Raw genomic sequence first — 25,903 nt, forward strand, 5'->3', positions numbered from 1 at the left:
AAGAGCATGGACACATTTTGCTATGCCAACAAATACAAATATCTGATGGCTCATAGCTATATAGCAGAAAGCAATCTATTCTTTTCCCTGCTGTATATTTCTCTTCTATACTTTCCACCACAAAACTCTTTATCATCCAGAATGTCAGTACAGAATCTCACCAGTGCTCTGCATACATTCTTGCAATCTCTGCTCTTAAAGACGACACTATTTCTTATCAATCAAATGCATACAAGTCCATACAGAACACACGTTTTAGAAGAGAAATACAAAGAAAACTGAGACTGGAATAAATACAGTGGGGAGTGGATGAAGAAAAAAGGAGGATGCAGGAAGTTATCCTCAGCAAATGTATAGCAAAGGGGAAGAGGGAAAGGAATCCTCTTTCCTGCACCCCACCCCAGGCAAGCAGAGTCTTTGCAAGGGGAGCGTATGCTAAAATCCCACTCACCTTGGAAGGGACCTGGGAGATCACCCAGTCCACATCCCACTTCTCTCCATCCTGATAATGCCGTTAATTCTGCATCATCAGCAAACATTAATACCAACAAATTATTACAGCATGGAAATGAAGCTGAATCCCAAAGAGGCGCCAAGATCTGTTTCCTCACTTGATTGCACTTGACTGCCCATCAGCCACAGCCCCATTCCCCAATACCTTCTGAGCTTTCTTGTGGCTCTCAGCAAATTTTCAAGTGGGGATTGAGATCCCAAAGACACTGAACCTCCACCATGTTTTATGGTATCAGTGCATACGTGTGGGGAGAAGCAGCACTGGAGCAAGGCTTGAGCCAGCTGAGAAGCACCTCCCCACGCACTGCCTACTCTCCTTCTGCAGCTCATCCTGCACAAGCTGACCCCCAGGTGTGAGCCTTCCTGCACACCTTATGCTGCTTAGATAAAGAAAGCAAAGCAAAGGAGCCCATCTCTGGTTGTAATGCAGCAAACCACACAGGGCTTCTCTGGAGCAGCAGCAAAACCTCACCTTCTAGAGGAGCTGACAAAGAACCCCACACATCAGGGAAGTTTCCAGACACATACAGCTGGCAGAGGGGGAGTGCTTCCAGATAGCAACAGTAAATGTGAAAGACGCTGTGAGCCATAAACTCAGCACTTTGTATCATCTCAGCCTATTTCTATTAAGTCTCCGATCAGATTCCTGCAAACAGACTGAATGTTCAAGCCATTAACGTGGTCTATCTTTCCACTCTGGGGATATTTACAGCATCAATTATCTCAAACCTCATCTGACACGTACTTATCTCAGACTGATCTAACTACAGCTATTACCATGTGTTAGAGACAGTTTTAATTTAGAAAAGGAATAGCATAAAAGGCATTCAAATAACCTTACAGCACTCACTACATCTTTCCAAGGATGAAAATAAAACAAAATCTGCATACGCAGCCAGGTAATGCTGGGGAATTAATACTCCAATTAACTGTAAGACTTTATTTTTCTGTGATTCAAAAATACCGATGCCAGGATTATTATACTGAACAAATCCTGCAAGGTACTTCCTCAGCAGCCATTCCGGGCTAATTAAACATCACTGAAATGAGCTCAACGTGAAAATATAAATCTTCCTCGGCTGATCCTAATATAAATTTTGCATTTCCATTCCTGCATGCATGATTATTTAATCTCCACTTCTTAATTTTCACAAGCAAGGCTGTCAGTATGCATTAGTAGCCTCAACGGTGTGTTTACTGTAAGAGGTCGGTGTCTGCAGGCACGCACACAGGCATTGCAATGCAGCCAGCAGTGCTGCAGCCACTCCTGCTCCCACCTGACCTACACCGCTCCAAGGATTCACTCTTCTCCATTTGCCTCCTATCAATTATCCCTTCCTTAATGAGAGCTGTCAGTGCTCTGTGTTAACACGTGCCCTAACCGAAAGCTGCGGTACTGCAGCAGAAGTAGAATTTATTATTCCCATGACAACACTCACCAATAACTGGCACAACCACATGCATGCATGCATGCATTTAGCCTCACTGAAGAACAGTCACCCAGCACCATCCCTGGTTGAGTGGCTCCGTGTGGCAGCCCTGGTGCTCTCCGTGGTGTGAGACTCGCATCGTTCAGTCGGTGCAGTGTCTCCCAAGCTCCCATTCCCAACTCCAGCTCACATTTACTAATGCCATAAACAACACTCTTACTCAAACCAGCTCCACTGCCTTCCACACGCCTTGTAAGCATCAGTCATGAATGCTTCCTGAGAAACTCCAGTATTAAACACAGAGCCCAAGAAGCCCCAAATCCTTCTGGGGTCCAACATGGCCATTCCCAATGGTTTGATGTTTTGTGGCTGCAGCGTGTTGCTTCCCCATCGAGGTGGCTGCACAGCCATGCTAGTGATTGGGTCCCTGCTAAAGGCTCATAACAAGCTTTCAGCCTGCCACAGAACCATCATAACCTTTATATTTGGTGAGGTTTATCTGAATTTCTGTAGCAAACATGCACTGGCCCCATGCTTACAGACACATAAATAAACAGTCCATGACAAATTTGCTATTTTCTGCAGAGAAAAAAAAAAAAAGTATCAGGGACACACTGGGATATAATCAGACTAATAAAAAACAATAGGAGAGTTGGAGACTCTTTGTGGAGCCAAAGGCTCCGTCCTGCATTTCCTTCATACTAGACTTGATTTCATTGAAATTGCTGCAATTTTAATAAAATTACTGGATCATTTTGAATATCTGCTCTTACTGTTTCTTGGTTTGTGCCTTCTGATACCCTTCACATTGGAAGAAACAAGCAGACACAAAAGAAACGGCTTGCAATTCTGGATAACAAGCATGCCGTGCTCAGGTGATGTTTCAAGACTGCAAACCCCAGATGCAAAAAGTGACCTGTATTCATTGCCAAGTCCCATGATGAGAAGTAGAGTGACTACAAATGAAAACACTTCACGTCTGATGGGAGGGTGCCTCCCTTACACTGAGGTTCATTTCCCTGGAGAAAGAGATAAGGGAAATAAGTGGGAAGGTTCCTGTGGTGCAATGCGTTTTAATTGGAGCAACTGAGCTAAACCAATCCAAACACTACCACTTATCCATGAGCTTTTGGAAGGGCTTTTCGGGGGTACCATTCTCAACTGATTCTGGTCAGTTGAAAGAGAAGCTCACTTTAGAGCTCTTCAGTTGCTCTCTACATACCCGCTGGCCCTTTATCCTGACTATTCTACAAGTTCAAAGGGAGAATGAAGTATTAGGTGGTTCCTCACTACAAAACTGCCATGAAACAGCTAATGCCCCATAGAAATAATGGACACGTGTAAAGCAAAGCAGACCAGAGCACGGAGAATTAAACGAAGGAAAAACTTACACTCCCATCAGTACCTGCCTAGGCCCTTATTCCGACATATCTGACTGTTTGACTGGTCATAAGTTGATAAATTTAGGTTCAACCATTCTTTCTTAATTCACAACAAGGAGCACCATTTACTGAACGGTTTCCCAAAGACAGTAATCCTTTCAAAGTGCATTTACAGCTCAATGAAAGAGGGGGAAGATGGGATAAGTCCACACTAGGACATTACCAGCTCCAGCTACACTGGGCTGTTAGCACAGAGTTAATGAATATTAATCAAAGATCCTTTGGAAAATGAGTTTTGAGAAACCAAAGGGAATGGTCGTGCAGTTGACAAATGACTCCACTGAAGTAGAAGAAAAAAGAGATCTGTTTTTAATGCTCTCCTTATAGATATTATCGCTACTAACACCACCATTTGACATCAGACTGCACACGCAAAACTGAAACACTCATTTCCCCATCAGTACTCGATCAGCTCCATAATTAACACTCACTGCAGGGACTTTCATCCTTTCCCAACAACTGCCCCAAGACACAGCTTGCCCACTCCACTCTCAGTTTAGCAACCTCTGCCCACTAACAGCTTTCCAAACCACCAGGACAGTAGCAGCTGTGCATCTGAAAATGGAGGAACCTGTCAGCAGAACGGCTTTATCAACACCCAGCAAAGCAGCTGGGAGCATCAAGAGACTTGTAAGGTGCTCAAGGCCACGGATGGGCCCTGGGCAGTCTGAGCTGGGTGGCACCCAGCCCGTATCAGCAGTGGGGCTGAGGGACTGCAAGGTCCCTTCCAACCCAACCGTGCTGCGATTCTATGGTTCTGTGAACACAGCTGTGTTGCTGAAAGCTTCCAGATGAATTTCCCCATCTGCAGCAATAGCCTGGGCAGCACGGACAGCCCATGCACAGGCCAGGAGCACCTAAGTGCCAGGCTGGGCCAGAAACAGGCAAATCGACACAACCAAAAGGCTGAATTGATGAGTCCGATGAACAGAATCTGACTCCTGCCTCTGAACACACTCACCAACATTTTTCATACGGCAAAAGCTCACTTTAATGTTGAGATCTGCAGAACTAGCCTCGTTACCTTGAAAAACATGTGCTGCCTTCATTTATCTCTCTCTGTGCCATCTCCCTAGCAGGGATACGACACTAACTGCAGCAACCTCAGCTCTTCTCTGCCTTGCTTGTATATTAGACAAGCTTACAAGAAGGAGACTCTTCTTCACGTGGTGGCTCTCAGAGGGCCTGACAGGGAAGTATGGTAAACAGAAGAGGTTCAGGAGTAGAGTGTATCGACCTCCTTCTATTTACTCTCCAATCAATGAAAAATTTTCATCTGAATGCCCGGTATCTGCCTGTCCAGGACAGGAGGGACACATGCATTTTAGTTCTTCTTTCCACCTATTCCACTTACAAGCTGAAGAGCCAATGCAGACAACAGACATACTGCACAGTTATGTGTTGGGGAAGGTGGAAAGATGCAATGCCAGTTCCTCTCACCTCCCTGAATGACTCAGAGACAGACCTTCTCTCTCTGAATAGTTTACATCAGGATTTCACCAACCCTGCCGGCTGCAAGACTGATTCCCTTTGATGCTGTGCAAAAAAATGAGGGAGTCCATCAGCTGCTTAATAGATGATCAGCTGATGTTACTGTATGCAAGGCATGTGAGATAAGGGGTTATATATAACCTCTTTGATCCACTGCGATTAACTTTTATTTTGACAATTCACAGGTTGGGAGCTGAGTTTGGATTTCATTGTTCTACTCTGCCATTTCGCTTTCCTCCCATTCAAGGAAATCGAAGAGATCAGAGTAAACGGTGAAGATAAAGACCTGGGAAAGCTTTTTGATCCAGCATAAAAGCAGCAACGAGATCTTTGCATCATGTGGCATCATTTTAAACCTCTGAAGAAAGCTCACATTCTTTTCCATTCTACAATTCAGTCTGGTTTATAGTGTGAGATGGCAGTACAGACCGAGCACCAGGACAGAGCTAACAGCTGAGGCTGAAGGCAGCTCTGGTGGTCACCCTGTTCAACCCCCTGCCCAGAGCTGCCTCGGCTCCCTGGGGCACCATCTGCAAGAGGGCCTTGAAAATCAAGGAAAATGCACACACGCTTTTTGAGTAACGGATCACCTCATGATGGAATTAATCAAGTGGTCTGTAATTTTCATCTATTAAAAAGGGAAAATTGCTCAACAGGCAGCACTCGGAGCTATCAGTGGAGGCATTTTAATACTGGGTTAATTCACATGCACAGCCAGCTGAACGGCTCCAGAGTTTACTTTCAAGATCTCTATAAGCAGTGTTACAAAAGCAGCTCTATGATAACAGAGTGCTTTTGACTGGAATCGACTTTCCTCAAGGTGACTTTGCTTGCACTGAGTTCCTCCATAATTAAGTTATGGAAATAAATACAATTAGAGTAGAAGCACGTGGCTAGTATTTTTCATATATGCCATTTAACAACATCAGAAATGTTGATAAAATGCAAATAATGTTCCTTTTTTGTCTCTTTTAAGCAACGCCAGAGAACAAGCGGTCATGCAAACAAAGCTAATGTTTCCTGTACAATACTCATCGTGTAACATCTTTAATATTCCAGACCAGTCTTCCAAAGAAGGGAAGTTATTTTAAGAAGCCTTCTGTATTTTGCCTACGTTCCCCATCCCCATAGAAAAGCAGCAAGGAAGGTCGCTGCTTGGCTCCAGAAGATCCCAGTTAACTGCTTAACCCTGAACACATCATCACTTTCTGCTTCTGTTATCATCTGCACTGCCCGGACCTAATGCATAATGGCTCATTTAAAAAGCTAAATTCAATGACGGACTAGCCCAGAAAATAATGACTGTACTTGTAGAAATCAGGTCATCACCAAATCACCCATATCACTAGCAGATGTGAATTAGGTGTGGTTGAACGCTCCTGATTGGGCTCCAAGCCCCTCTCTGATCAACACACCAAGGGCAGCGTCAAGTAGGTCATTAACGCTGCCACATTTGGCATCCTGCAACGAGCCGTGTGCTGGAGTCAGGAAGTAGATAATGTGGATAACAGCACACACTGCAGGGGAGAGGCATGGCGGGGTGTAGCCTGAATTTCAGATGGTACCCACTGCGGAATTATCAGGATGTATTTTGTGGTTTCCAAATTTGAAAGGGGCAGTATTCATTCTGACAGCCCCAGACCTGTCCTTCTGTTCTCTCAGAAAAGGAATAAAAATACCCCACTCCCCTTTTATGAAGTGATTTCCTTGACATGTTGACATGTCAGTGCTGCTCTCTATATGCACTCAATGTCTCCCTACCCCCAATTTTAAGCAAAGATTTCAGTAAGTGACCGGTGCAGTGACAGCAACAGGGCCTGAGGGAGCACATGGAGCAGCGGCAGGGGAGGGCCAGGTGGGGCACACTGCCATCTCTCTGATGTCACAGCAGTGATGCTGCAGTGACACTGCTTGACTGAACCCGTTGGAGGACACGAGCCACGCCACGTAGCAGCACTGTGCAGAATGCCCACAGACAGCTGCTTTGCTTCTAAATACTCCGCACAAGCATAAGCGCTCTGAATTGCTCCTCTTCTTACACCCAGGGGTCTAATTGTTAAGTATTAAGAGTTAGCACAGACTTACTAAAAAGGCAGGGAAATGGCATCCTCTGCACCTGCCATTTACACTGTAGGAGGCGATGCTTGCAGGTGGGCATGGGCTGGGAACAACAGCTAGGTAGGGCAGGTGAGTGCGATGCTCCACACCACCCTCCCTTCTGGCACGAGGATGGATTCCTTGCACTTGCAAAGTGCCTGAGCCTTCTGTCTGATGCTAAAAGTAGTTTGGACAACTGGCTGAAGCCAGGACATGCACATGAGGTGTGTATTCCACCCATTCATCACATGCGGTTGCACTCCCAAGAGAACTGCTTGCCCTCCTTGCTGGCCCTATTAATGGAAATGTAACACACAGCACGTGAACAGCAACATCCCAAACTCTCTTTAAGACTTGTTTTATGAATATGCATGTTTATCATGGGTAAATTCTAAAAGCTCTTAGCACCAGCACTGCCAGTGCCACCTCCTGTAAGCCCTGCCAGGGGACAGCACCAAAAGCAACACATCAGCTATCTAATATTTAGTGCTGAGCACAGCTGTACACCAAGGACAGCAGCCTACAATGCTCCTCTTTCATATCTGCATGACTGTGCATCCCAGAAAATACCAGATATCCATCGATCCATGGAGAGATGGGGGGCATGGGCTTAAGCCTTAGCCAGCTCTTTCGGATGCAGGACTGAAGGCATGCGGGTATCCATTTTCCCCATCAGCACAGTGTCCAAATATGGTTTAGAAAAACACATTCAGAAGAAAACTTCCCAAAGGCTTTCTGGAAATGACATATTTCTTTTGGGGGGCAAATTACTGTTGCAGAAAAAGGAGTGACAAGAAACTCCCCGAGGCTCAGCCCGGTGCATGCAGCGTGCAGCAGCATTCAGTTTGCAGGGGGATGACAGACACGGGACAACTCCTGGCCAGTAAAAACATCCACCCCTCCTCCTGCTCAAGGATTTTCCCATTGAACTCTTCAGCACAGCCACCAGCCTGTGGACCAGAGCAGAGGAGGGCACTGCTCAGGAGCCGTCCCAAACCACTCCATGTGTTCCTACACAACAGCTCAAAGCACGTTTTGTTTATGGATGTAAATGATGGCCTAAGCTTATTTTAAAATTGTCCGATCTTCAAATTTTTATTACTTTTAAGACAAAAGGGGGGTAAAATGAATGCATGAAGCCAGCTTATACTGACACTTCAGTTCAGCCAAGGGTACAGCCTGGAAGTGTTATCAGAAGGGTGGCAAACAAGCCTCCTTTTTGAAACTCAACCCACTTTGCTATTGTCCGTATCGTTGATTCAAATGTTTCTGCTTCAATGTCCCTTAATTAAAATGTTAGTGGTCAATATTTCCTTGAAAGCATCTCAAGAAGCTTTTTTATTCATGTGTAATTGCTTCACAGATAATGCCAGAGGAAAACAATCAAACAGCTGGCAAATCAGCCCTCTGTCGGCGTCTTTTAACACATTCCATCTTCATCTGTTCCATTTAAAATCAGCCATTGTCACTCAGAGCCTTGCAGCCAGCACTGGAGCTGGGCTGATTCAGACACAGAGGGCCCAATTCTGGTGTAACTCATTTCACACCTATGAGGAAAGGTTGAGGGAACTGGGCTTGTTTAGCTTGGAGAAGAGAAGGCTCTGGGGAGACCTCATTGTGGCCTTCCAGTACTTGAAGGGAGCGTATAAACAGGAGGGGGAACGGCTGTTTGTGAGGGTGGACAGTGATAGGACAAGGGAGAATGGTTTTAAACTGAGACAGGAGAGGTTTAGGTTGGATATTAGGAGGAAGTTTTTCCCCCAGAGGGTGGTGATGCACTGAACAGGTTGCCCAAGGAGGCTGTGGATGCCCCATCCCTGCAGGCATTCAAGGCCAGGCTGGATGTGGCTCTGGGCAGCCTGGGCTGCTGGTTGGCGACCCTGCACATAGCAGGGGGTTGGAACTGGATGAGCACTGTGGTCTTTTGCAACCCAGGCCATTCTAGGATTCTATGATGATTCTATGAGTAGATCTCGCCAATCTGGCAAGAACATAACCAGCACTGTATGATGGGAACTCAAGTCCAAGCTTCAATAACATGCACAGAATCCTCTCAGCGTTGATGCATTTATGCAAAGATAAAGTAAACAGTCACTCCGCTCTGGTTTCTGCTTTGAAAAGCAACTACTTCACTGACAGAAAGGAAGAACACTAACAGCCTATTCACAACTCCTTTGAGTTATATTCTTTAGAAGGATAATACTCAACACAATGCAATATGGTGGGCAAAGCCTTAAAGAAGCTCTGCATGTTCCACTGGACTTGCTGAGCTTCTCCTGCCTGCAGAGATGCATCACCTTGCACTGTGAAGGTCTCCTAAGGAAACCAAATTGGCCCTACTGAAACTCATACAGTTAACCCTGGTGCATCGATCCAGTCTATCCAGGTCCCTCTGTAATGCCTTTCTCCCCTCTGGCAGATCAACACTCCCTTCCAACTTGGTGTCATCCGCAAACTTCCTGAGCGTGCACTCAATCCCCTCATCAAGATCATTAATAAAGATGTTAAATAGAAGCAGCCCCAGTACTCAGCCCTGGGGAACACCACTCGTGACCAGCCACGAAGTGGATTTAGCTCCACTGACCACAACTCTTTGGGCCCGGCCATCCAGCCAGTGTTTCACCCAGCAGAGCATCCGTCCATCTAAACCATGGGCAGCCAGCTTCTCCATGATGATGCTGGGGGGGGGGGGGGTTGGTGTCTGCCCATCTCTGGCACCACACAGCTTTTCTTGCTGTCTAGCCTAGATCTCGCACTGCAATTTAAGCCCATCACTGCTGGTCCTATCCCCTGCAGAGCTTTTAGAAAAAACCTCCCCTTTTTTAGTTGCCCATCTGAAGACTCCCACTGCATGTGCTCTCCCTCCTGCGTCATGGAACAGTGTGGCACAGTCACATCCCCATAAATGCATGTACAGACTACATGCAACAACAAATGGCAAAAGATGGCTTTACAGCATGGAAACTCAGAGAAAGGCAGCACTGCAATGGTGGCAGGCAGTATCCAGGCCACCACAAGAGGCAATGAGAGGCCATGTGAGACTGGCTGTTATGCAAAGTTTCAGCTTTTTCCTAATTACTGGCAGATTAATGAGAAGTGCCTCCGGCACAATGGAGTGAGATAAAACAGAGCACATTACATTTGGACAAATGCTCTTACTACCCATGATCCTGCTTCCCCTTAGAAGTCCTGGGTCGCTCCCACTTCCCATCTACAGTATCAGGGCATGCAGCAGAGTATGGCACAATTTCAGGTAAATGCAACGTGGACACTTCTAACAAAAGGAAACTAAATGCATTCCTCTTCTGGAAATTCACATGGAACAGAATTTTCTACCCACTGTACCCCAGTAACCAACCCAATACTTGTCTGTGGAAAGTGAAAATACTTAGAGGAGAAAAAGCATCCCCCCTATATCCTGTGAGCAAACCACAAAGCACTTAAAACCTGGGACATATGCTTATATATGGCTGCTCCCCAGCCTCGCTCTTCTTTATTTCCAGGAGAGGGTTAATTAAAGATGTTTCCTATAAAACCAGTTACTTTGACAGGGGTCACTGTCAGTGCAGGCTGCAGTGGAGCTCAGTGGAGTAATGAAGGCAGAAAACAGGGGAGAGTGAAAAGGAAGAGGCATGAGTAGATACCCTGCGGATCAGGAGCTAACCAGGCTCCTACGTTACTGCAAAATGCAGATTACAGGAATGCCTGCCTTAATGCTGGAAGGCTATTTAAAAATCCATCAGAACTCTAAAATATGCTATTAGGGACTCTGCAGTCCCAACACCTACTGCATAAAAATCCCGAGCTATTAGGCAAACCAACATCACTTCAGGTCAGCCATCAGCAGGCTGCCAAGCCTTAAAATAGCAGCAGCATTTGGAATGCTTTTCAAACAAGGGAAGAGGGAAATTCAGCTGTGCAAAACTCAGCCCTCAGCCTGCAAAAGGTGTTTGGTGCAATCAGCACCCAACGCAGCTCATCCCCCAGGTGCAGCCAAGTGCAGCAGACACGAGCACTGCTCTTGCTTGCTCTGCATTGCCACAACACCCACAAAAACTCTGTCTTCTGTCATTGCCATGGGATGCAGACACTGACTGCCACATTGCTGCTGCTTTTGACTCCCAGCTCCTGCTCCTTCGTTTGATTCCCTCGCTCTTATTAACCAGGCAATGGCAGCAAGCAGCAGACCGATGGATGCCTCTGTTCTTGAGCTGTATTATTCATCCACTGTCCCAGCTCAGAAACTGAGGGAAGGCTCTTCCCCTCCTGTGCCCTTTTTCTCTCCATCCCTGCTAATAAGCTCTGTCTTCCCTGCAGAGCAGCACACAGACACTGGCCTCGGTGGGATCAGAAAGAGCAGAAGGGGGCAATGAGACATCAAATGCAAGCAGCGTGTACAAACTGCACAAGCCTGCTGTGCCAGCGTGAGGTGTTCACAACAAATTCCAGCCCTGGGGAGCATCCAGGCAGCATCCACATTAGCATCCAATGAGAAATCTCCATTTCAACCTACAGCATTTGAGGCCTTCATTTTCAATTGCCTATTTGAAACGGGAAAGAGAAGATATACGAACATTACAAAAAGCAACATACAGACCAGCCTAAATGATGCCTTGTTCTGTAGAAAACAAGCACCAACTCAGGAAGGGTGAAAGGCATTCAAGGCCAGGCTGGATGTGGCTCTGGGCAGCCTGGTCTGGTGGTTGGTGACCCTGCACACAGCAGGGGGTTGAAATGAGATGAGCATTATGGTCCTTTTCTACCCAGGCCATTCTAGGATTCTGTGAAAGGCACCACACAGGACAAACATCTCCCTCATTTCCTCTCTGGGACCCCACTCAGACAGCCCCAAATTTACAGTGCCAGGGCAGCAGCCGGATGGGACTTTGGGCCGGCCAAAGAAAAAGCCAACCAGCACTTCCCTTCCCTGCAGCCCGCCAGAGGTGTTCCAAAACAGCAAGGCTTGAAACACCGTTGTCTTTGCAAAGGAGAATCCAAGGCCCACTCCGCTCCTACCACGTGGTGCAGGCGGAGCTGCTCCAGCCCCAACAGCTCCCCAGAGCACCTTCCTGAGCCAAATTAAACCATACAATCATAGAATGGCCTGGGTTGAAAAGGACCATAATAATCATCTAGGGATGCTCACCAGGAAAAGTTTGATCAAAGCGTACCACGAACCAGGAATCCTGCAGAACTGTGAAGCACGCAAAGCATTTTATCACTCTAGCTCCATTCTGAACGTGCCACTGTTTGGTCGGCATTTTACAAGCATTAAATACAACCTTTCATCAGCGTGAACAACATCAGGCTTTTTTCTTTTCTTTTGCTTGCACAAAGGTTTTCATAGTAAGGAAATAAAAATGCACGGAAGCTAGTAAGGCACTGATAACACTGAACAGCCACCGCAAGGCTATTTAATACAGTCTGAATAGTGTGACAGCTGGGGGTGCAAAAAGGTATTGAAGTTACTGTAAGTGCTCACATTTGCATTAATATTTTATGGCACGGCTGCCTGTTCCACAATACGCAGTTATGTCCTTCCGTGCTGCTGCCATGGACCACTGTGTGGTCACTACTGTCCATGCACACTGTGAGATGTTCTGCTTCACCTTTTTAAACCGTAGAATCACAGAATCACCAAGGTTGGAAAAGACCTCCAAGATCATCCAGTCCAACCGTCCACCTACCATCAGTATTTCCCCACTAAACCACGTCCTTCAGTACCACGTCTTGGTTCTTGGATGCCCCTCCAGGAATGGTGACCCCAGCACTCTGCTCCATGCTCCAGCCAACTACTGGGAGGACTCATCTGCCAGATCGAGAGGGACGGGAGGGCTCTTCCAGGGGAAGATATAGGCACGTGTGCCAGCCAAAGGGATGACAGTGAACAACCCATTGTGCAGTGAACTCTACCCCACCTCCATTTGTTCCAAGGTAAGCCCCATAGCAGAGGTCTGTACAATATCTCCTTTCGAAGTGTCTTCTTTATTGCACCATAAAAAAGAAGTGATGAAAGATTAATGCGTTTGCTTTCTTGGTATGCTGCTACTTACGCTTTTGTTTTATATTAATTTTCCACTTTATATTTTCATTTAAAATTTGCACTGGTTATTTCTGGTCTTTCATCCCAGCATGTACATGAGGATTTAGGCTTCTCATAAACGAAAGGCCAAAAAGGAAGATCAAATAAGATATCAGTGAATATTGCTAGATAACAAAGATGGACAATAAAAGTATCACTGCAATAAGAACGTATCATTCACTGCAGCCAGAACAAAGCAAACACAAGTCAGAGAGGTGACACAGAAACTAATGAAGCAGATGAAGTATGTTTTCATTCCCCACATGTTATTCTAATTGCCATGGTCTGATATAAACATTTGCAGAGAAAAGTGCAGGAAAGCTGCTTCACAACTGCACGGGGTGAAGGCACCACCTAAGCCCAAGCAGGTAACTTCCCCATGCACAGGCTGAGAGCTAAGCAGAGAGGAACCTGATGGGGTTCATCAAGGGCAAGTGCACAGTCCTGCACCGGGGGAAGAATAACCGCATGCATCAGTAAAGGTTGGGGCTGAGGTGCTGGAAAGGAGCTCTGCAGAGAAGGACCTGGGTGCTCTAGTGGCCAGAAGGGTGACCACAAGCCAGCAGTGTGCCCTGGTGGCCAAGAAGGCCAATGGAATCCTGAGCTGCATTGCAGGGAGCACAGCCAGCACGGCAGAGAGGTGCTCCTCCCCTCTGCTCTGCCCTGGGGAGGCACATCTCGAGTGCTGAGCCTAACATGGGGCTCCCCTGCTCCAGGCAGATGGGGAACTGCTGCAGAGAGCCCAGAGGAGGGTGTGGAGATGGCAGGGGCCTGGAGCACCTCCCAGCGGGGACAGGCTGAGAGCCCCAGGGCCGTGCACCTGGAGAACAGAAGGCTGAGGGGATCTGAGCAGTGCTTACAAATATCCAAAAGGAGTGGAGTCAAGTGGATGGGGCCAGGCTCTGTTTGTTGGTGCCCAGCGCCAGGACAAGGGGTACCAGGTACAGGCTGAAGCCCAGAGAGTTCTGTACGGACATAAGGAACAACTTCTGTGCTGTGAGGGTGGCACTGAGCCCAGAGAGATGGGGGAGTCTCATCTCTGGAGAGATCCAAATCTGCCTGCACACGCTGTGCACAGCAGCTGCTCAGGGAATTGCTTTAGCAGGAGATTAGACCACATCTCCAGAGGTCCCTCCCAAACCCTACGGTTCTGATTCTGTGGTTGCCAACCCTGACAGGAGCCCCAGGTGTGCATGCACAGCTGCAGCCAGCTGCTTGCACCAACACAGCTCCCAGCCCGGGGAGCACAGAGCCCTGAGGGCATGCATGAGACCCATCTGCCCACGGCAGCACTGAGCACACAGGGAACATCTTCACAGCTGAACCACATCCGTGGCCAGTAACAGCTCCTCCAGCAGAGTTCCTAATGAAAATGATTTGGGAGCCTACAGATCCCAGAGCACAGGGACAGCCCTGCAGCTGGACAGGACTTTGGCTGGCAGGGTGAACACTCTCTGCTAGCATCCACAGTTGGCCTAACAACCTGATCACAGCCACACACAGAGAACAGCAGCCACATTTTTAAGCCCCCAAAACACCTGAGACAACTGCACGTGCTTTATAAAGTCTTTGAGAGTTGTACACATGGCTGTTATTTCGCAGGAGACACGATCTCTGCCCTGTGGGAGTTTGCTGCGCATTACGAGCGCGGTTCTGCACATTTCATAGAATCACAGAATGGCCTGGGTTGAAAAGGAGCACAATGCTCATCCAGTTCCAACCCCCTGCTATGTGCAGGGTCGCCAACCAGCAGACCAGGCTGCCCAGAGCCACATCCAGCCTGGCCTTGAATGCCTCCAGGGATGGGGCATCCACAGCCTCCTTGGGCAACCTGTTCAGTGCATCACCACCCTCTGGGTGGAAATTTAAAGCATTCTAGCAGCAACAATGACACATAAAGGCAAAGAACTGGTGCTGCTAGTGGCTGTTACCTAAAATCTGGAGTTTATCCAGGATGGAGGAAGCAGAGAGGCTCCAGGTTTTGAAAGCAACTTTTTTAACAAATTCATGCAATGGAAAGTGGAGAACATGGGATGCCGAAAGACAAACGTAGCAATTATCTACGGACATCAAGACTCACCAGAAAGCACTATCTTCACTTTTACCACAGATGGTGATGTATAAATACAACAGACTGTCCTTTGCTACAAATCCTCCCTGCAAACGGATGTACTTCCAGTTTCAGCAGAATTACTGTCACGGAGCTCACTGCTGAATATCTTTCCACATCAGTTTCCCCAGGTTCTCTCCTTCCTGGTGCCAAGTGGAGTTAAGACACATACGAGCGCCGCAGCAAGAGGGAATCACAGGGCAGCCTCCTTATAATTCAACGAGAGCACATCATTATCTCATCCAGAGCAAAAATAGCATTCTGGAATAAAGCATCACCTCCTCCTCGTCTCATCTAATTTAAATCCAGTTTCTCTGCCTTGCCAGGGTGGTGATCTGGGAAGGAAGAGGAGGACAGAGCACACTGAGGAGCAGTGGCAGTGCCAGCTCAGCCCCTTCCCTGTTCCCAGCCCTGTGCCTTCATCTGCTCCTCATGACCTCCCTCATCTCAGTTACCTTCATCACACCCACTCCTCTGACTCCCACAGCACTGCAGACAACCTCACAAGAATAAATTGGACCTTAACATCTATTCTGCCCTACATAAATAAGCAGATCATACAAGCTGTGTGTGTGCCTGTCTACGTGCCATTAAGGAAGAGACAAAGCAAAGCTACGCGTTCCCAGCAGCACATCTAAAACGCTATGACAGTGTCCTGCTGGAGCACGACACAGAGCATGTTTACAGGGGCTCAACAGTGAAACTGTTGGGAGCTAAATAATGATTGACATCATACTTGATTCTGCATCCTAACTATAGGGGTGAGCTTGGACTGCTGCACATGGAGACCAAGGGCCAGCAGGGAGAGGGAGGTGACTGTGGTCCTCTACTCAGCTCTGGTGAGGCCCCATCTGGAGTACTGCGTCCAGGCCTGGAGCCTGCAGTACAGGAAGGATGTGGAGCTCTTGGAGAGGGTCCAGAGGAGGGCCACTAAGATGGTCGAAGGGCTGGAGCAGCTCTCCTACGAGGAAAGGTTGAGGGAACTGGGATTGTTTAGCTTGGAGAGGAGAAGGCTCCAGGGAGACCTCATTGTGGCCTTCCAGTACTTGAAGGGAGTGTATAAACAGGAGAGGGAATGGCTGTTTGTGAGGGTGGACAGTGATAGGACAAGGGGGAATGGTTTTAATCTAAGGGAAGACGGTTTAACTAGGGAAGATTTAGGTTAGATATTAGGAGAAAGGTTTTCCCCCAGAGGGTGGTGACGCACTGAACAGGTTGCCCAAGGAGGCTGTGGATGCCCCATCCCTGCAGGCATTCAAGGCCAGGCTGGATGTGGCTCTGGGCAGCCTGGGCTGCTGGTTGGCGACCCTGCACATAGCAGGGGGTTGGAACCAGATGATCATTGTGGTCCTTTTCAACCCAGGCCATTCTATGATTCTATGACTGCCATTAACATTCATTAGTATTCATACAAAGAGCACTGTAACTAAGCTTCCCTGCAGAATCCTCAGTATTTCCCTTCCATACATTTTCCCTGGCTGAGATGGAAATCAGCAGCACGATCTCTGAATTGCAGACCCAGCGCTGCCTCTGAACAACACTTCTCTGGCAGACTCGTGATTGCACATGCCACTAGCAGCCACACTCGAAGGCTGAAGATTAGCAGTTTGATATCTTTGCCATTTGACACATTTTATCAGCAGCATTGTGTCATCCCCAAGTCAGGAAAGCTGTGATGCTCTCTGTTCACTGAAATAATCTGTCAACACCAAGCATGTTTCAGGCGCTCCCGCATCTCGGAGCACAGAGGTACCACTCCTGAGCCATGAGGACAGGTACAGCTGCAGGAGGTGCTCTGCCAGGCAGATCTCTGCTCTGAGACAACTATTGCTGAGGTCAGCCCTGCAAAGAGCACTCTTCAGACTACAATCCCTATTAAGGAGGGCATCCAGAGTGGTTCTGGAGTTGGGTACAAAGCCGAATCTTGCTTTCATCTCTTTCCCATTGCCATCACAGGATTAGGAGATAACCCTGAGCATCCTCAGGCCTTGCTGACAACAGCCTTGAATTTCCAGGTGATGGTCCCTAGGGCCGCTGTCTACCATAAAAACTCCCCTGGAGCAATGGAGATGATGGACAGCTAAAGCACCTTGAGAACCACCAAGGGAAGCATACAGCATCTGTGTAAACCATAAAGGAGTGACATGAGAGATTAGAACCTGGAAGGGGATGAGTAGGGCAAACCCCTGGGATGGTATCCCCATGTACATTAAGCATGCTGAGCCTAAATACAGGCATAAACACATACTTAGGAGCAGGTCAGAGCTTCACAAGCTGCTCCATTCTGTCTCTGCACTGATGTTGCACAGAGGGCTGGGATCAGTGCAGGGCAGCTTCCAACTATAGGGGAAAGTGCCGTGGTTAAAGGGCACCAGGATGCACCAAAACCCAGTGCACGCAGAGTCACCTGATGTTGGGTGAAGTTAACTGAATGCTTCATGTAAACAGAATACCCCAAGGTGGATCTAACTAATCTTGTGTAAAGGGCCGGGTTCTGGAAACAGAGCTGCAAGCCAAGATTTATGGGGATCTCTGAACAAAAGAATGGGTTGTTCCCCCTAAAGCCTCAGCTCAGCCTCTTAATCCTAGAATTACACAACTTTCCCAACAAGCTGCACAACGTATGGCTCTTAGATACCACACAATGCCATCTTAACATATCTGTGTACTACATCTGTCTGATAAGTGTTTTACATCCTGACTTCAAATTCATTTCAGAAATCTTTTAACCAGTTAAAGTTCACTCTGATTTGTTTCACTTGGGCTGTGTAACCTGGTCTGGCATCCATAAGGGTCCATGATATAAAAGGGATTACAAACTTGTTTTCAATGAAACAATTAGCACTTTTTTTTTGTATGTTTGTTTGTTGAAAGTTTGGTAAATTGTCCTTCAGGAACAAACCCTTATAGCATGCTGCTTCTCTAAACCAAAAGACTTAATTTATACAATAAGCTTCCCTCCTTAGGAAAGGGGAAAGTGTCCTCCAAAACTCAAGCAAAATATTTCCTAGGAGTCAAGTACAAAAGCTTTTTCTTCAAAGCGGAAAGATGTGCTGTACTTTAAAGGGATGCTTCCAGAGGAAGAAGAAAGAGTTCAAGAGCAGGGTGAGCGCAGCTTGGATGCATGTGGCAGTTCTCCTCCTGGTGGCTAAGCAGAAGGCAACCTCCCCCTGAGGGTGGGATGCAGAGGGGACCAAGTGCCCTTGTTTCAGCCTGGGGTGAGCGAAGAGGATCTTCAACCAAAGACAGCAAGGCCATCTTCATAGAAGGAGCTAGCAAAGAAACCCAGGGAGATAAGGGGCTGGGGATCATAAAATCACATAATGGCCTGGGTTGAAAAGGACCACAATGCTCATCCAGTTCCAACCCCCTGCTATGTGCAGGGTCGCCAACCAGCAGACCAGGCTGCCCAGAGCCACATCCAGCCTGGCCTTGAATGCCTGCAGGGATGGGGCATCCACAGCCTCCTTGGGCAACCTGTTCAGTGCGTCACCACCCTCTGGGGGAAAAACTTCCTCCTCATCTCCAACCTAAACCTCCCCTGTCTCAGTTTAAAACCATTCCCCCTTGGTCCAATCAAAGCATTCAAAGGATGCTCCACGCCTGCCCAGGAACAGGCCCTGACTCCTCTCCCTTTCCAAGAGCAGCTGCAGATGAAACAAGAAGTCTGGCAGCACTGGATCACCACTGTATTTCATCCACTGTTAAATATCCAAGCATTCTGACACCAGACCAAACAGGACGAATATGTTTTGAAGGTTTGACTTAGATCTGTGTATGTTAAAAGAATGGAAGGGGTCGTGGCCTTGTTTAGCGTTATCCTTGGTAGCTGTAAATAAAGTAGGTACAGTTCCAGCATTATCACTTGCAGAAGTGCCTGGAGAATTCCCTCCTCTCCTCCGTACATCACTAAAAGCAGTGTGACAACCAAGTGCACCTTGATGGCAATGCTGTAACCGAGGGATTTTCCTGGAGCTCTAAGATTCAGCAATTTAGCCAGCATGTCAGATGTGAACCAAAAAAAACTAGCCCATGGGGGCACTCGGTTACCTGCCAGGCCATAAACAGCAGCAGGTCCTCATCCTCCACAAAGCAGCTGTTTCCCTTCGGTCCAGCACAGGACTTTTACCCCCTGGCTACTTTCTGAATGATTGCACGTGTTTATTGCAACTCCTCAGTTGTGCTCCTTACCTGCAAATGTAGTTAGCAAATGTCTGGGGGTTCGTTTCTTGTTTTTAACTACTAAGCAGAAAAAAATAGTGTGTCCTCAAGCAGCATTTAATTCAGAGCAATAGCAAGATAGTTTCTTGAAAGCAGTAAATCAGAATGATGGGGTCCACCAAAATAAAACCAATAAAACCAACTAAAGGATCTCCTTCTAAATTTTAACCTAAATCTCCCCTTCTTTTAGTTCAAAGCCATCCTCCCCGTCCTATCACCACCTGCCCATGTAGAAAGCTGCTCTCCCCATGTTTAGGGACTCCCTTTAGGTACTGGGAGGCTGCAATGAGGTCTCCCACAGCCACACTCTCCACCTGCAGTTCCATCTTCTGCACATCCGCCCCAGCGCTCAGATCAGGTCAGGGACATCTGAGATCATGGGAAACAGACCGGATTTGAGGCACTACCTAATGGATAAACCACCTGGCATCTGCAGATGTGTCCAGCACCTGGCAGACTTCTGATGGCACAAAACACAAAGCATTTGCAGGAAGTCCAAAAAAAATCAAGCAACCCTCCACTCAATACGCACCCACCCAGGCCAGGCTTTGCCACCCCTTCCACAACCAGCTCCTGCAGCACCACCAGCTGAGGTTCCAAATGCTGCCAAACACCACAGCTAAGTGGAAAATGAAGAACAGGAAATTATCACAGAGTGCTGTTTTCCTTCCAAGTGTTGATGTTAACACCTTGCATCCAGCCAGCAAGATGGTAATGGAGATGAATGAGGAGGCAAAGATTTTCTGTGGGTGTTTTTTTTGTTGTTGTTGTTTGCTTGTTTTTTCATTTTCAAGCTATGCAAAAACAGCACCTTTTCAAACTTAACATTTGAGGCTGAAGACTTAAATCAGGTCTTCAAAAGTGTTCTTGGATTCAAAACCAATGTGGAACACAACATTAATATGGTTTTCCCTCTTCAGCTTTACAAGCCAAGATGCTTCTGAAGTAATATATCCAAATCCAGGCTGGATGTGGCTCTGGTCAGCCTGGTCTGGTGGTTGGCAACCCTGCACATAGCAGGGAGTTGAAACTGGATGATTGTTGTGGTCCTTTTGAACCCAGGCCATTCTATGATTTTACTCTAATCCTTCACTGATGCATTTTTTCAGAAATATACATATTCTAGTTGTTTACTTAAACAGATTTGGGGGTTTCATCACAAAAATAAAGACATCTTTTATTGCAGTGCTTCTGTGTCCTATGAGCTTCAACTTGCCTGACTTTTGTGGTGTACAGCCTTTTCTCTCCTGGGTTCTTCGCAGCTAGATCCAATCTGCACTGATATCAAGCTTAGCACAGCAATTTGCCCACGTGTATTTGACCAATAACAGATGACAACACCCAGTGAAATATCTGCCTGCATACGATGAGCAATCACCTGGGATTTAATCACAGCTGGAACCTGAAGTCTGTCATGTTCCAGAAATACATCTGTATTTGAGGTGTACTGAGAAGCAGCATGTGATGTTAAATAAATAAGTAAATAAAATTAAACCGTAATGAATTGCAAGACAACAAATCCAAGAACACAGGCAAATAGTTAAATAAACCATGACGGGAGAAAAAGGCTGTCTGCCAGAAGGAACTCACTCTCAAAGCTGAAAAAGAAACTGCACGTCAAAGCAACCTTTAAAAACTCTCCCTGCTCAGACCACACAGCATCACAAGCTCCAGACAACACATCCTGCCAGCAGCAGTTTCAGAGCCACACCTGGGATGACGAATAAAGGAGAACCTAACAAGTAGGTGCTGGGGCAAGAGAGACGTGCTTCAGTGCCATCCAGAAGAGACTTGCTTAAATAAGCCGAGCTCATAGCAAGCGCTGAATGTTGTCTACTCATTGGACTTCAACAAATTAATGAGCAATTACTTCCTAATTCAATTATTGCTTATAAAGGAGGTAGAATTTTGGCACTGGTGTAAGTTATGGTTGGTTAAGCAAATCATGAAGGTAAGTGCACTCGCTGGGAACATCCTGAAATCTTCTGCGAGGCAAGAATATCCCCCAGGAGGGAATTCTACCATCCCATAAGGGAACCACAGAAATCCCCAGCTCTTGGGTTCCTGAAGTAGCAAACACCATGAGGTTCATCTGACAGAGAGAGGGTACTTTTGGGGAAACAAAAGCTCAGTGCTTATATAGTCACAAGACAGGCTTCTTTTTGAAGGGCTCCGTTTAACTATTTATGCGCATGTAAACATACTTGTTTACATGACGCTGCTTGCACTAGAAGAGTCTCCAAATGTCTATTGCGAACATTTTCCATCCTTCAAGTACTTCCAAGAGATTTTTGACTGTTCTCCTCAACCTGAAGTGTGCACAAAACCACAGCTGTGTGAGGCACTCTTTCCAATAGCTGAACCCAATCACATAATTTATAGTTAAATGCAAAGCTTGCTGTTAAACCTAGTGATAAACTATCTGATTACAAACGAGCTTCATGCCTCATCCAATCCTGAAGTATGTAGGATCCTGCACTATGTAAAAAGTCAGATAGGGTATGTTTTTCAGTTTTATCCCCTTCTGTGCAAGCACATTGGATACATCCTTTGTGCTATGCAGTTTTCACTTGTCTCCTCTTCTCCTGCCAGCCCTGGTGACCAACTGCACTACAATCTCCATCCTTGGCCACTTTCACTGCCCAGCATTTCAAGGGTAGCTTTTAAAACAGTTTCATGGGAACATGAAGAGATTGCCACTGAAAACAAAAACCCACAGATGTGACCAGCAAGTTAAGCAAAATAAGACAAAAGCACCTGCATTTCCTCTTTAACCAGTTCTGACAGAAACAACAGTCAAAATGCACGAAATTAAGGGCTGTACTAAGTATGCATGCTGCTGACAAATCAGGCTGAGATGGACTTTTATTGTGAACTTCTATTTTTTTTTTAATCATTTTTAAGATAAGCCCACAGAATAGCTGCCCCATCTGACCTCAGTCAGAGCAGCCACAGGACTTCTGAGCGTAACTACTCCTAAAGCTATAGGATGTGCGCTGAACTCCCATGGTTTCATGGTGGGACTCCACAAAACCTGTGGGGTTGATATGAGAGTATGCTGAGAAGCCCTAAAAATCAGTCCCTTCTTCCTAGGAGAGCACAGAAAGAACCCCCCCCCACCATTACTTACAGTACACGTCCACTCGTATGGACTTGATGGCCGGTGACCCCAGGCCATTCTCGGCCTTGCAGTAGTAGCGGCCTCCTTGGTGGCGCTGGATGTTGGCTATCCGCAGCGTTTCATTGAAGACACTCGAGTCTTGAAATCTGTCAGAGGCACTTCCCGCTGTTTTGGTCCACCTGATCTGAGCAAGCATCAAAAAAAGACCGTTACTTGAAGCTGCAGTTTGGAGATCTCACCAGCGGCTGGAGAGCCAGGAGCACAGCAGAGACGTGGGGAACAACTCAAGCCCCCGTCGGTGCCACAGAGCTGAAACGGCTGCAGAAGAACTCCCCATTAACAAACATCTCAGCAGGAACACATGCTGTGAACACAACCCGTTCTTTCTGACATCACTTTCACCCAAGACAAGGGCACATTGGGAAGTACTTTCAGAACAGCGACCACCAACCCCGATTTTAAGCACTTGCCTGAAACCACCAATGATGAACACCTATTTCCTCTTTGTTTTTTTAAATGTCTTATACAGCAATTACAAATTCTTTTACTCTAGCAATTGTTTGCCCCATGTGCAGACTTTCTGAAGTGAACTTTTCAATTTCAGAGTCATCAAACTGCCCATACCACCCAAGAGCTGCCAGGGACAGGAGACTCGGAACCAGCAGGGAAACAAAGCTTCTATAGTGCTGACTCAATAAAACCCATATAGCCTACTGAATAAAGCAAAACTCAGCCATGCCAGAGACACAATGTGCCATGAAGAAACTCCAGGAAATGGGCAGTGTTCATTGCCACCACCTGATGTGGTGAATCCATTGCTCTGAGGTGATGTGAGCTGATCAGTGGACTCTGCAAAAGGCTTTTGCATTTTATACCCATTGGGAATGCAAACCCTCTATGAAAATTAGGCATCAGTAACTTGTAAAGTTAACCAACAAACAGGCCCCAGGGGAAAGTCCTTTGAATTGAGTTATTCCTCCTCCTCTGCCCTGAGGCTCAGACAACCTCCATCTTACTGCTGCAGAAGGGACTTTCTTTTAGGAAACAAGAATAGAAGAAAAGCCAGGGTCACCAGTCACAGGGAAAAGCAATTGAATCACAGAATCAGTAAGGTAGTAAGGTTGGAAAAGATCTCTAAGATCATCAAGTCCAATCATCAATCCATCCCCACCATCCCCACTAACCACGTCCCTAAATTCATGACAATTGCCGCCTATGTAAATTCTCTTCCCCCTGAAACAAGTGCAGGTGTGAGCTTCAGAGGCTGAAACCACAGCAAGAAATATTTCCTAACATTTTCACCTCTTTCTGGCTTGTTAAATTCATAAGGCTGAGTGGCTTTGCCCTCTTGCCAGGTGACCTGTATAACTCTTGCATGGTTTTGCTGCTCCGGAATAAAGCAAATATGCCAAACTCCACATCTACAACATTCAGACACTATTAGTGCTGCTATATTTACCAGGCTCAATCTGTCTGTACTTCTATTATAAACTCTTGGCTCTCGGGCTTTTAAATCATCCATATAAATGTGCTGCAGGATAATTTTGGAGCACACAGAGCTCACGTGCTGCAGAATACAATTTCATCAGATATATATTTCGAATGCTTAAGAATGATCTCAAAACAGTATTTAAGATACTCACTGAATCTCTTGTACGTTTTATTTCCCTCTGTGTAATCATGACTATCAAAACAGTTCTGTTTGATTTTTACATGGATAAAAGGTGATGGCAAGGTTTTGCTCTTCCTCCTATTCCTCTCGCTCAAAGTGTTCCAAGTGGTAAAATACAGCCTGCCCTGGCAAAGAACATATAATCTACATAACGTGTTGAAAGCATGAACAGCATCTAGGGAACTGGTCATGTTATATAGTTTATATTAAAAATTACAGTAGCCTTTATTTGGAAGATGTCACTTTCGTCTTTTATAATTGCAACAGCCTTCCAACCCCAAGTCTTAACCTTGATGTACCGATCCTCTCCTCGTTATTAAGTGCTTCAACAAGAAGGTGTTTGGCTGTAAACAGAGGCAGACAGCTTTAAATATGCAGATATATATATGCTTCAGGGGCAAGAGGAGTGATTTCAACCAAGTAAATAATTCTGTAGCGTATGTGGAGACTCCTGAAGAATGAAAGGAGTAGTTGGTTATCTCTTAAAAGATATTCCCCAGCAATGTCAGTGGTCTGATTTCACATCAGGTCATTATTTACCTTAGCTTTAACTCAACATACAGAAGAAAACACTCTGATCAATACTGCACTGTAATTTATTGAATGAACTCAGAAGAATGGTGATTCTCAGACACTGTGTGAATACATTAATCAAGAAAGTGGGCATCAGAATGCCAATGTCTGAGCCTCAACCTTTGTTCAGGGAGGCCCTTCACAGCTTCACCCACTGCAAGCTGCAGGCTTTGGGGTGACCTCTTACATGAGAGCATTTAATCCATCCTTGAGGTTGCAAGTTCTCCTCAATGCTTAAGAAAAAGGACCTTCACAGCACTGTTGTCATAGAACCAACATCACACTGCTTTCAAGGCAGGGAGAGGTGGCAAAATGGGGACCATGGGCTCACGGGACACCATGGCAGATATTGGCCTCAAAACCCAAACAAGCATCTGTGCTTCTCTACCACAGGGGGTTCTACATTATCTCAACAAACAAACAAACAAACAAATAAAATATATGTGTATATATATATATTATTATGTTATAATAAATAATCTATTTTTAAAGATTTTTAAAGTAGATTACGTGAATTTCTACGTAGTTCAGATACTGCACTTCTCCCCATTACTTGGCACAAGGCAATCCTTTAATCAGATGTATGTTATCAGCGTTGGCTGTGCATAACCTACTTTCCTTCCTAGAACCCCCCATTTCTAGAGCAGAAGTAACACAGCAAACCCTGTGTGCTATCCACATAGTGTGGATAATGCAGGAGGGAAATAAATTCTGTTTCACCAAGAGGCCAAAGCCATTTCTAGTCATAACACAAACTTTTTTAATTAAAGAGCTACATCTGCACATCATAGCATGCACAAATTGAACTAATAGGTGTGAATCCATCACACAGACGCGCTCACTTGCTCCTGAGGACACAGTTTACAAAGTACTTACTATTACCACTGCATGTTTGGAAATCCCACTCACACACCATCATTGCTCTGCCATAATTCTGGTCTTTAGTCAACAAATCCTTCTTTCCTTTTCTTTTTTTCTTGTAAAATATGTATAAGTCAAAGACAACTTATGAACCATTCATTCAAAATAATTCAGTCTTTATGAATAACTGCATTCTAACCCATCTAGCCACAGCATGACCTACATGGTTGTACTTACTTATGGTCAGCCACTTCTCCCTCACAACTAGCAAAAGGATGACAGGGAATGGC

At 46.2% G+C, this 25,903-nt stretch overlaps 1 protein-coding gene across 2 annotated transcripts in view; it reads right to left on the reverse strand.

Moving 5' to 3' along the window:
* The window catches only part of MDGA2 (MAM domain containing glycosylphosphatidylinositol anchor 2), a 362,730-nt gene that overhangs the window by 219,219 nt on the left and 117,608 nt on the right, over positions 1-25,903 (reverse strand). For both annotated transcript variants that reach the window (XR_005860157.2, XM_025150963.3), the window contains exon 3: positions 22,517-22,691. Coding sequence is in view for 1 of the 2 variants with exons in the window: in XM_025150963.3 (XP_025006731.1) it covers positions 22,517-22,691 (175 nt within the window). In the remaining variant the exon portion in view is untranslated. The remainder of the gene's footprint in view (positions 1-22,516; positions 22,692-25,903) is intronic.

This window comes from Gallus gallus, chromosome 5, assembly GCF_016699485.2.
Source record: "Gallus gallus isolate bGalGal1 chromosome 5, bGalGal1.mat.broiler.GRCg7b, whole genome shotgun sequence".
Lineage (NCBI taxonomy): Eukaryota > Metazoa > Chordata > Aves > Galliformes > Phasianidae > Gallus > Gallus gallus.